Raw genomic sequence first — 11,757 nt, 5'->3', positions numbered from 1 at the left:
GTTCATGGGGCCTTCACCTTGTGCACAGCCCTGGTGCTGGGGCTTCAGTAGCTTCTGGTGAAGTGAGGGTATGGGTGGGGGTGAGTATGGGGTGTGGCACCCTGCTAGCAAGGTCGTTGATGGCCACTCCGACACCATCCAGTCTGCCTCCAGGCACCATATGACCCTAAGAATGTCCAGCATGTGTGAAGCCGCCAGACCTAGCCACATCGCCTTTTCCCGCCATGCCCAGTCCCCGAAGACCCAGACAGGCCCCTCTTAGCACCTTGCCATAGAGCGTTCTCCCAGCCCAAGGTGCTGGCATCCAAGGCACCCTGCCAGTCCTGGACCTGATGCTCCTGCAGCCGCGGGTTGTGCTCTGCCCAGTCTCATCCCCCTCTGGGGATGGGGGAAGGCCCCATTCTTCGGTTATCCTCTTGTCAGAGCTGTAGCACCCCAGCCATAGTGGGAGTTCCAGCTGTGACACTCTGGAGGTCCTACATTGCCAAGGAGGTCATCTGAGTAGTGCTGAATTTCTCGCTCTCCCCTGGCTCTGGTGGCATAGGAGTTCTCTCCACACCTAGGTTATGGGGTCTCCCATCTGGAGGGGTGAGTCTTCTCTACATGGCTGGGGGGGTATACAAGCTCCCCCTGACACCCAGGTGCGAGGGGTCTCCCGCCAGAAGAGGAAAGTACCCTCTATTTTGGCTGTGGTATTGTAACAGCTCACCCTGACACCAAGGTGGGAGTGGTCTCCTTCCTGGAGGGGGGAGTCCCCACTACCTTGGCTTCAGGTGTTTTAGGAGCTCCACCCACCATACCCAGGTGGGAGGGATCTCCCACCTGGAGGAGCAAATCCCCTCTCTGGCTGTGGTGGTATAGGATCTCCCCTACACACACACTGGTAGGAGGGGTCTCTTGCCTGGAAGGACCAGTCCTTTTTACCCTGCCTGTGGTTATATATGAGATCCTACTGACACATAGGTAAGAAGTGTCTCCCGAATGGAGGGGGGAGTCCCCTCTAGACTGACTGTGGCTGTATATGAGCTCCCACAGACACCCTGGTAGGAGAGGTCTCTGGCCTAAAAGGGTGATTTTCCTCTTCCCTGGCTGCAGGGGTTTACCAGCTTTCCCAAGACCAAGTTTCGAGGGGTCTTCTGCTTGGAGGGGTGAGTCCCCTTTATTCTGGCTGCTGTGGTTTAGGAGCTCAACCCCATACCAACATGGGAGATGTCTCCCACTGGAAAAAGCACTTCCCCTCCACCCTGACTCTGGAGATACATGAGCTCTTCCCCACACCCAGGGGAACGTGGCCTCTTGCCTTGAGGGGCAAGTCCCCTCTACAATGGCTGTAGCAGTATAAGAGCTCCCCTGACAACTATGTGAAAGGGGGTCTCCCAACTGAAGGGGCGAGTCCCCTCTACTCTGGCCAAGGAGGAATACAACCTCACCCTGGCACCAAGATGGGAGGGGTCTCTTGCCTGGAGGAGCATGTTCACTTTACTCTGGCTGCAACAGTATAAGTTTCCCCTGACACCCAGGTGGGATCAGTCTTCCAACTGGATGTGCATGTCCACTCTACTCTGACTCTGGTGGTATAGGAGCTCCCCCTGATACCCAGGTTATGGTGTCTCCTGATTAGAGAGTCCAGTCCCCTTTACACTGGCTGAGGGGGTATAGGAGGCCCCCCCTCCATAGCCAGGTGAGAGGGGTCTCCCTCCTGGAGCAATGAGTCCTTTCTACCCTGGCTGTGGATGTATAAAAGCTCTTCAAGACACACAGGTGAGAGTGGTCTTTTGTATGGACAGGAGAGTCCCCTCTACCCTGGCTTTTGCAGTATACAAGCTTTCCTGACACCCAGGTGGGAGAGGTATCCCGCCCGGAAGTGTGAGTCGCCTCTACTTTACCTTTTGCCATATAAGAGCTCCTAGTACACACAGGTGGGAGGGGTCTTCTGCCTGCAGGGGCATGTTCCCACTTCCCTTGCTGTCACAGTCTTGGAGCTCCCTCTGACAGCCAGCTAGGTGGGGATCCATCCTGTAGGAGTGAGTCTCCTCTTCCCAGGATGCTGAAGTAATCAAGTTCCCCTGAACACCCAGGTGGGAGGGGCCTCCCGATTGGAGGGGCCAGTCCTCTCTACCCTGGCTGCAGAGGTATAGGAGCTCACCAAGACACCCAGGTGGGAGAGGTCTTCCGTCTGGAAGGACACGTCCGCTCTACCCTGCCTGAAGCAGTAAAAGAACTCTCCCTGACACCCAGGTGGAACGGTCTCTTTCCGGGAGCTGCAAGTCCCCTCTACCCAGGACACCCAGATAAAAGGGGTCTCCCATCATAAGGGGAGAGTTCCCTCTACCCCACCTGCAGTGGTATAGGAACTCCCCAGCCATCCAGGTTGGAGGGGTCACACACCTGAAGGAGAAAATACCCTCTACCACTGCTACAGTGGTATAAGATCTCCCTCTGACACCCATGTGGGAGGGGCCTCCTGCCTGGAGGAGCAATTCCCCACTACTCTGTATTTACTGAATTAAAAAAAAATGCTAGAACTGTGGCTCAGTGGTTTAGTGTCCTTGAGTTCTTCTCCTGGTACCAAAGGGGTGAAAAAGGAGGAGAAAAAAAAAGTGACTTGGGTACCTTGTTCTGTTGCAGAATAAAATTTTGGGGTGCGTTATTTTAAAGGCTGTTATTCTGCCTATAAGAGGAATAGGTTGTTATATTTTTACTTGATTTTTTTTAAAGAGAGTACTGGAATAAGAGCATACAGAGGTTCTGTTCAGCGTAAAACAATCTTTGGGAACTGTAAAAATTTTCTAAATCCCAGAGGAAGCCCAGACAAAAAACAAAAATGACAGCATGTTCACAAATGACAAAGAAGGAAATCCAAATTTATCCCAGAAAAAAACACCAACCCACAGAAACAGACTAGAGACTAAAGGAGGAAAAAAGAGAAAAAGATCTAAAGAGAAATCTGAAAAAGAAACTAAAAACAAATAAGACCAGTCAGAAATAATTCTGTATCTTTCAATCAAAAACCTTGAATGTAAATGGAATAAACTCCCCTTTTTTAAGATGACTGAATGGATTTTCTTCTTTTAATGGACTCAGTCACCTGCTATCTACAAGAAAGTCATTTCACCTCAGGACACACACAGAGTGACAGTGAAGGGATGGAAAAGATATTTCACAGGAAGAAAACCAACCTAGAGCAGGAATGGCTAGACTCCTGTCAGATAAAATACACTACAGATTAAAATACAATAAAAAGAGACAAGGTGATCACACCATGATAAAGGGGTCAATTCAGCAACATGAGACAGAAATTGTACACACATATGTGCCCGACTCCTGAGCTCCCACATATGCAAAACAGATATTACTGGAATGTAAAAGAAGAAGTTGACTACAACACACTAAAAACAGTGGGGGCTTCAAATCCCCCCTTTTTTGAGAGAGAGAGAGAGAGAGAGAGAGAGAGAGAGAGAGAGAGAGAGAGAGATTTAATATTTATTATTTAGTTTTTTTGGTGGACACAGTCTTTGTTTGTATGTGGTGCTGAGGATGGAATCCGGACCCCAAACATGCCAGGCTAGCACACTACTGCTTTAGCCACATACCCAGCCCAGTCAACTACTTTTTTCAGCACTAGACAGATCATGTCTGCACAGGGTAGACATTTAAAGACCATCCCACCAAACTACTGCAGAGCAAACATCCTTCTCTAAAGCACACAGCATATTCTTTATGTATTCTCAATAAATCTCCATAAATTTAATAAGAATTGAATCCATAGCAGGGGGAACACCTGGACAGTTACAATGCATGGGAATTCTTCAGCATTTTCCCCAACAACCAATGGGTCATTGAAGAAATCAAAACATTGTTATGTATGTAAGAAATAAGAAAAATAAATAAAAATAAAAAAGAAAGTGTAAAATGCCTGCAGACCAATGAAAAGTGCCACACAAGATATTCAAACCTGGGGATACAGCAAAAGCAATTCTAACTGGGAAGTCCTCAGCAAGAAACAGCTTCATGAGGAAAATAGATCTCGAATCAATGGCCCAATATTGCATCTCAAGGGACTGAAAAAAATAAGGATGGGTCATGACCCAGTTAGTAAATTTGGGAGAAGGAATAAAATAATAAAGCATATAGAGTACCTGGGATCCCAGGCATGTGCCACTGCAACTGGCTTTTTATACTTGATTGTTATTGTTTTGGGGATCAGACAGTGAACCCAAGGGCGCCACACCAGTGAGCCCCATCCAAAGGTAGGTTTTTAACACAGGGTCTCACAAACTTGCTTACAACCTCTCTAAGATGCTGAGGCTGACTTTGAACTCACCATTCTCCTGCCTCAAATTCTGAGCTGTTGGAACTACAGCTGAGCACCACCAAGCCAGCTATTCCAATTGTTTGTGGAAGAGAATCTTTCAGGACATCAATTTGACCCACCTGTCCAGACCAATTAAAGAATGCATTCCATTGTTTTCATGTGGGTTGTGGTTTTTTCTTTTTGAATGTTTCTAACAAATAGACAGCTCTATTTCAATTAAACCTTCCCAATGTGGTCACATCATTTTTGGATTTATTTATTTGTTTACTTATTTCTGTGATGCCTTGGATGGAACCCAGGCCCTTCCACATGCTAGCAAGTGCTCCACCACAGAGAAATGTGCCCAGCTCCCTGAGTTAGCTTTGATGAAGTTAACTCATTTCTCTAGAATAGCATGTTTTCTGGGTTTACTAAATTATGGAGGTAAATTGGCCAGTGTTCCAGAAGGGGCTGTAGAGTCTTTGGATACAGGTGTAGAAAGGACTGTGCATCTTTCAGTGGCCAAGGAGTGAAACCCAGTCCCCACTTCTTGACCCGGCCACCCTTACAAACCAGGTCGTGTTTGTTATGACATCCTACACTTGTGTGCTCTCTCACAGCACAAATTAACCTAGAGTCAAAAGATGAGAAACTCAAAGGGAGGTGAGTGCTTTATCCGCAGACATCTGAGAAAACAAAGTGCCCTCACAATCTTTCCAGTGTTCAAGGGGTCCCGAAGCACCAGAGTATCTTCAAGTCCCTTTTTAGCTTTGATAACTCTTAAAAGAACACATGATGACAGATCTCATTATGCAGATTTTCCTTGACTTTATTTGATCCTTGAATCCAACAAAATGAATGCCATTCAGAACCTTCCACCTGCCTCACATGTGCAAGCTAGACTTAGAGCTGGAGAAAAAAAAGTGCCACAAAGAGGGAGCAAGGCACAAAGATCACTCTGTGGGTGACAGAGAGGACAGCTGTCCTTTGCCCAGACTCTGATACCAGTTCCAAAAGTGAGCTGCAGTCTGCTTACACATCGAAGTGTGTTCCAGTTCACTATGTGTGGAGAATTATTCAAGCCATAATAAAAACATGTCCACAGGCAGCTTTAGAATACCTCAAATGAAGACTGGGTGGACATTGTTCTCATTCTTGGATGAGAAACAAAAGCTAAGGTCACTGCACAACCTCATCAGCCAAGTTCTTAGTGGAGGGAATTGTTAGAGGAAGATCTCTCAGTTATGTGCTAAACGCGCCCCCCCCACCACCAGAGCTTGTAATTGATTCAGTTTTATTTTGAAATATTTACAAGTGTTATCTACATATATGATTCTATATTTTGCTGAAATCGAATTTGGGTAACTTCAATGGGCACCAAAGATTTAACTGTGGACAGACTACCTAGGTGGAAGACAGGTAAGGTTTGGTGAGGCCCAGAGGCTCTGATCAATGTGCAACATGGACACCTCCTGCAGCACTGGGAGTGGGACAATGGGGCCTTTTTTATGCACAGATGCCCGTGCCCAGCACACCCAGAGACCAGAACCTGAGTTTTCCGGGTCTAAATGGAGACCCATGAGGAAGAACCAGCATTGAATGTCTGGGTGGCACTGAGGTCCACTGAGAAGAGGTTTTTTTTCAATGGCTCATGTTCAATGCCTACATAGAATGTTCCAATCCACCTGTGTGAACATGCATGTGTTAAGCCACAGAGTAGCCACACATCATAACCAGATTTCAGTTTGATACCTTTACTTCCTGGGGATGAACCTCATTGTTCACCAAGTACCCCATGCCTTCTTTCTTCCTCAGCACCTGGAGAATTCCAAGGTTTTATTAGAAAACCAGGAAAATCGAGTGCAGAGGATGACAGAAGACTAACCTTGAGATTCTGTTCCTTTTATGATGATTTATGAACCAGCCATGAAAGAAAGTAGCATCTTTCTGTGCCCATCAAGCCTGAATCCCATTCTAAAAATTCAGGTCCCTATGTATGTCTCTATAGAGACACATGTCCTGAAGGTCCTATCCTAGGGGGGCTTTCCTTCAATTGAGCCACCTGCTGTACTTTCCTTTTCCCATCCACTCTTTAGGCAATGCCTGAAATGGTGGGCTCTGTGATTCCTCTAATGTGACCTTACATCCTGGTTATATATACAATTGCCTAGAAGTACACTTTTGAAACACACTCAACTTGGAAGCTGTTGGACAGGAGCAGTGAATGAGGCCCTGGTTATACAGGAACTTGGAGCCACAATGACAACAGGGGACAGTACAGAACACAAGGATGTTTGGCTGCCTAAAATTCCTCACTATTGCTGTCAGCTCAGCACAGAGTTGGGAACATCTCCCTGGGTGGATGGTACCACGGGCATCATAGCTCTCCAGAGGGGCAGAATACAGCTCTACGCTCAAATGGCTCAGCCTGGCAGTGTGAAGCAGCAGGTCCCTCAGGGTTGACATAGAGAGGTGGTTCCCATGGATGCTCAAGATCACTAGCTGGGAGCAGCGGCTCAGGGCAGGCAAGAGGGCTTGGAGCTGGGAATCAGTGATACAAGAAGTTGCCAAGTCCAGCATGTTCAGTGTGGTTGCAGTGCTGTCCAGCAGGATTTGGAGGGGCTCCAGACTGAAATCAGTCAGTTTGATGCCCCTCAGTTCCAGGTGTCTGAGCTGTCTGGTGTTTGGATATCGGGAAAGGTAATTCCAGTCAGAATCTGACAGTGGGCAGTTGGTTATTGAGAGGGTCTCCGGGGGATCTTCAGGTGCCTAATGAAAAACCAGACTGTTTGTTCTGAGGAGCAATGTCAAGGAGGGAGAAGACAAATTGGCCCAAAACCAAAGTCACCCTGGTGATCCAAAAATGGTCCACAATTAGGATGCTGCCTTTTGCAAAATCTGGTCATTCACATCACCCCATGTAAGGGTGAGCCTTTCACCACATCTCCTGTGAACAGATGAGTCCACATATCTGTGTTCCCTCCTCACTTACAGGTCTGGCCACAGGAGGTCATGGGGAGTCATGTATAAAGAACGAATTTGGGCAGGATGTAACAATATCCACTGGGGTTAACCCTCAGAGAGGCACACAACCTATACCCTCAGCAAGATTTCTACCCCTGCTCCTGACCCTTACACCCAGGATTACTACCTGGAGTTCAGAACAGCCTTCCCCAGGTGGGTATAGAGTCAGGTCCTCTGCTCCCAGCTGGAGATCACAGAGCTTCCCTGTTGACAGGTGTCAGTGTTGGGGCTTCCCTCTTTCCAAGCACTCTTCTCTACCTGCTTTCCACCACCTTTGCTGGACAGGCCTCCCATGGAGGGAACATCAATCCCATTTCTAGCTTTTGTCCCTCCCAACTGAATTCCCAGCATGGTGGCACGTCCCAGACTCTGGACCCTCATTTAGGAGTCTGCTCCAACTCATGTTATGTGAACTAGCTTCAGGATCCAATAGTAACTAAAGGATGAGTTGTTTACCTTCCAGTGCCTTATTAACCATGAGAGTGTCAGTGGCTAGTAGGTACCAATTTCCTGTAACTGGTCTGCACAGGATATTCACCCCCTCTTACTCACCTCAGCACCTGTTCCAGGTGGCCCTCAAGGAGGATGAGAGCATTGGCACAGAACTTCTGCAGGCAGTCCATCCTGAGGAACTGCGAGGTGAGCTGGGCAAGCAGCTGCTCCTGCTCCTTTTGGGAGGTGTAGGCAGACACATAGATCTTGGAGACAAGCAGCTTCCTCAGGTTCCTCATCTGGCTGAAGAATGGAGCACAAGCAGCCAAGGTGAAGGGCGCCCAGGCACAATGCACTTCCACCTTCTGGACAGAGTCCAGCTGCAGTAGTCTCAGGACCTTCCTGGTGTAGCTGGTGGGTTTCCCAACAATCTTCAGCCTATTGCAACACAGGTGCAGCTTGTCCCTTCTCTGTCTGACCCACAGGAACAAGTGGGTCATGAATTCAACCAGGGGTCTTTTTCTGAGGCTCAAGTCTATGACTACGTTGAAGGGTGGCTTAGCTGCCATTGCTGGACCAAGTTTCAATGTTTGATTCTTTTTTATTTCCTCTGGTGAGCAGCCATCAACCAAGACTCCAGACCACATCCTCCAGAAGTTCTGGGGAACATTTCACAAATACAGCACCTGCAGTTTCCACCCCTTGTGGGAACAACAGCAGAGTCTCACAACTGAGGCTCCTTGTTAACCTCTTAGCTGCTGCCCCGAGCTCCCCCTCTTCGTTCTGTCTCACTTATCTCCATCCACTTTGCTCCCATCCAGCCTGGTTCCCCCACTTGTACAGACTGAGGCAGGGACAGGTATAGCCTCCTTCATGGGTCACCACAGCTGCCACAAGCACCGCCACATCTGGAAGCCTTTTCCAGCATGGCCAAGGCCTCTTCTTGCTGGCAGCACAGGAAGCCTGTGGTGCACAATTCAGCACCCACTTCTCCCTGCCTATACCCGTTTCTTCTCTGGCACCCATGGTGCTAGCTTCCAGTCCACCTAGGTCCCCCTCACCTGGGGTGATCCTGCTGGGCAAACAGCATGTCCAGGCCATCTAGGACCACTTGGATCATCTCAAGCTGTGGCTTCCTCATCAGTGCCCCCAGGGGAAGGTGGGTGAAGGGCCAGGCCTGCACAATTTTCTTCAGGACCTCACTGTGTCTCCTGCTGAAGGCCTCCACAAAGAGTGGTGGGAAGAGCTCTATGGGCAAGTCCTCCAGATCCAGGACAGCCCTGGACTTGTCGCTCAGCAAGCTGTGCCCTGCCAGCTCCAGCAGCGTGGGTGGGGAATGGATGCTCATCCTGGGGAGTCTGAATGAAGAAAAATCCTGGAAAATGGCCCAGGGAAAAGGTCACTATCCCATCCATTGCCAGCCTCTTAAAAGGGGGTACTGGGAAGTATACAAGCACACCTCACCCTTATGGGGTAAAGCTTTGGATTATTAATTTGTTATTTTAAAAGGGGGAATTTGAGTGTCATGTGACCTAAACAGTAGGCTCCTAGATTAAACAACTATATAGGTAGAAATAGACTAGCCCTCATATGGATGACATTCCTTTTAATTTTTTTTAAATGAGAATTTATAAAGCATGTGCCTATATTATAAAACACTTGAAAATTACAACAGAGTCTCATGGATATCTGTTACACATGTGAGATTCTGCCATCTTAGGGGGATGTTGAAGAGAACAAACAGATCAGAACAGAGTCTGTGAACTGTTCCATGAGATCATTTGAAGCTTTTTTTTTTAAATTTGCTTAAACAAATTATAAAAGTACAAAACCACTTAGGCCATACCGTATACTCTTTTAGGGGCTGATATTGGAGACTGAATTTAGGACAGTCAACCATTGAGCCACTTTCCTAACCCTATTTTGTGTTTGAGATGGAGACAAAGACTTACTGATTTGTGTAGCATTTCGTGTTCTGAGGCTGGCATTGTACTCTAATAATCCTGCCTCCTCAACCTCTTGAGTTGGTGCGATTATTGGTGTGTGCCACCACACCCAGCAAAAGAGTATATTTTATACGCACACAATATAAATATTTCCATCATCAGAAAATAGAATTTCAATCAATTAGAATGAAATAGGAATCCAATCTCCTTGGTGAAGAAAGTGGCTGGGGCCCTAACTGGGCTTGATCCTCAGCAGCACATAAAAATTAATAAATAGTGACCTGGGGGTATACCTCTATTATTAGAGTGCTTGCCTCACAAGTAGAAGGCCCTGGGTTCAATCACCATACCACCAAATAAATAAATGGATAAATAATTAAATTATATTGTTCATATAAACCTTAAAAAACAAAAATTAAACAAATCAATAAAAGTGGGGCATGTTAGCTTAGACCTATAATCCCAGGGACTCTGGAGACTGACACAGGAGGACCAAGGGATCAAAGTCAGCCTCAGCAAGAGCAGGTGCTAAGCAACTCAGTGAGACCCTGTCTCTAAATAAAATACAAAACAGGGCTTGGGATGTGGCTCAGTGGTAGAGTGCTCCTGAGTTCAATATCCAGTACTTCTGAGTTCAATACCTGGTACAAAAAAAAAAAAAAAGGAAAAGACAAAAAAGAAATCTGAAAGTGACATAAACCAAAATGGAAATCCTAATATTCAGCATAAAGGCAAAACCAAACTGAGAGGCAAAATCGAAGGCCTAAGTTGGTTCATGAGAAAAGACAGAAACAAAATCATTCCTAAATCCACACAGATGAGAAGGGAAGGCGCTGTTTCTTAGGACAGTGAGGGACTTTCAGGATCTGGCCAGGTGTGCAGGTGCTCTGAGCTTCAGCAGGTCAGGATGTGTCTCCTTAGGCTGCAAGACTCTTGTGCTCCTCTTCTGGCTCTGCAGAAGCTTTTATGGACCTCTCTGACCATGCCATTACGTCCATCTTATTGACCAGCATCCAGTCAGAAAGCAGTATGTGATCACCTTCCAAAATCTCCACCCACTAAATAATGCTGGGATTTTCTTCCTTGCATTAGTTCATTGAATCTAATGGTCATGCAAGAGTGCAGAATCAGAAGATGTGAGAGTCAGCGATGACTTTGCCCATGCACTCCCCACCATGGACTCAATATTGTTTATATGTGACCCTCCTATTTCTACTGTGAGACATAAAAGTATTTAATCCCTAATGTAAGAAAAATTTTACTTAAAAATATGTTTCTACAGGGATCTTTGCCATGTCAAAATTTTTTGAAAAAAAAATGATTTTCAAGAATAGTTTGAAAATTCCAGAGAGAAAACAGCTTTTTGAAGACAGTAGTGTCATCCACAAAGATTGTAGAATGGAAACCATGTTTCCCACAGTCACACAAGTATCAAGTTAACTTGCAGCAAATATGAGCACAATAAGTTAGGTAGAGCACAAAGGAAGATAGAATCAGTCTTCTAGACTTAGGGCAATATTTCTTCTGTTTCTTTGTACTGGAGATGAAACCCATTGGCTCTCTTCCAGTGAGCCACAGCCCCATCCCTTTTTATTTTTTTTTCTTTTATTTGGAGGCAGAGTCTCACTAAATTGCTTAGGTCCTCCCTAAGTTGCTGAGGCTGGCCTCAAATTTGCCATGCCCCTTCCTCAAGTCTCCTGATTGCTTTGATTACAGACTGAGGCCACTATGCCCCATCAGACTTGGGAACCTCTGGAAGACACTGAGGGTGGAAGTGGCAGGCAACTTGGGATGTTGGAGAGAAAGACACAGGGTTGGACAACAGGTGTCCTTGACTTCAGGGAAGCCCCCAATTAGAGAGCCTTCTTTCATAATCAGGGACTGCCCCAGGGCACATATCCCTTAAAACATTTGCCCCAGGCAGTTTCCAAGGCTTTTAGCCTGGGAGAACAGAAGCAAAGGAAAATTTCAAGAGTCTGAGTAAAATAAAATTCTAAAACTGAGGAAGAAGAGACAAAAAGAGATGGAATGCTTGGATGACCCATGTGAGGTGAGCACTTC

At 46.6% G+C, this 11,757-nt stretch overlaps 1 protein-coding gene across 1 annotated transcript; it reads right to left on the bottom strand.

Annotated features, from left to right (window-relative positions):
- Positions 1–408: 408 nt before the first annotated feature.
- On the bottom strand, positions 409–8,397 carry LOC120891003 (PRAME family member 5-like). The gene is made up of 4 exons (XM_040289213.2): positions 7,879–8,397; positions 6,611–7,063; positions 4,325–4,434; positions 409–559 (listed from the first exon to the last, which is right to left on the bottom strand). The coding sequence occupies exons 1-4, from the start codon at positions 8,395–8,397 to the stop codon at positions 409–411; spliced, it is 1,233 nt and encodes a 410-aa protein (XP_040145147.2).
- Positions 8,398–11,757: the final 3,360 nt, after the last annotated feature.

The sequence above is a fragment of the Ictidomys tridecemlineatus genome, chromosome 11 (assembly GCF_052094955.1).
Source record: "Ictidomys tridecemlineatus isolate mIctTri1 chromosome 11, mIctTri1.hap1, whole genome shotgun sequence".
Taxonomy (NCBI): Eukaryota; Metazoa; Chordata; class Mammalia; order Rodentia; family Sciuridae; genus Ictidomys; species Ictidomys tridecemlineatus.
Note: the sequence above shows the minus strand (reverse complement) of the source record. Positions and strands in the feature narration are given on the sequence as shown.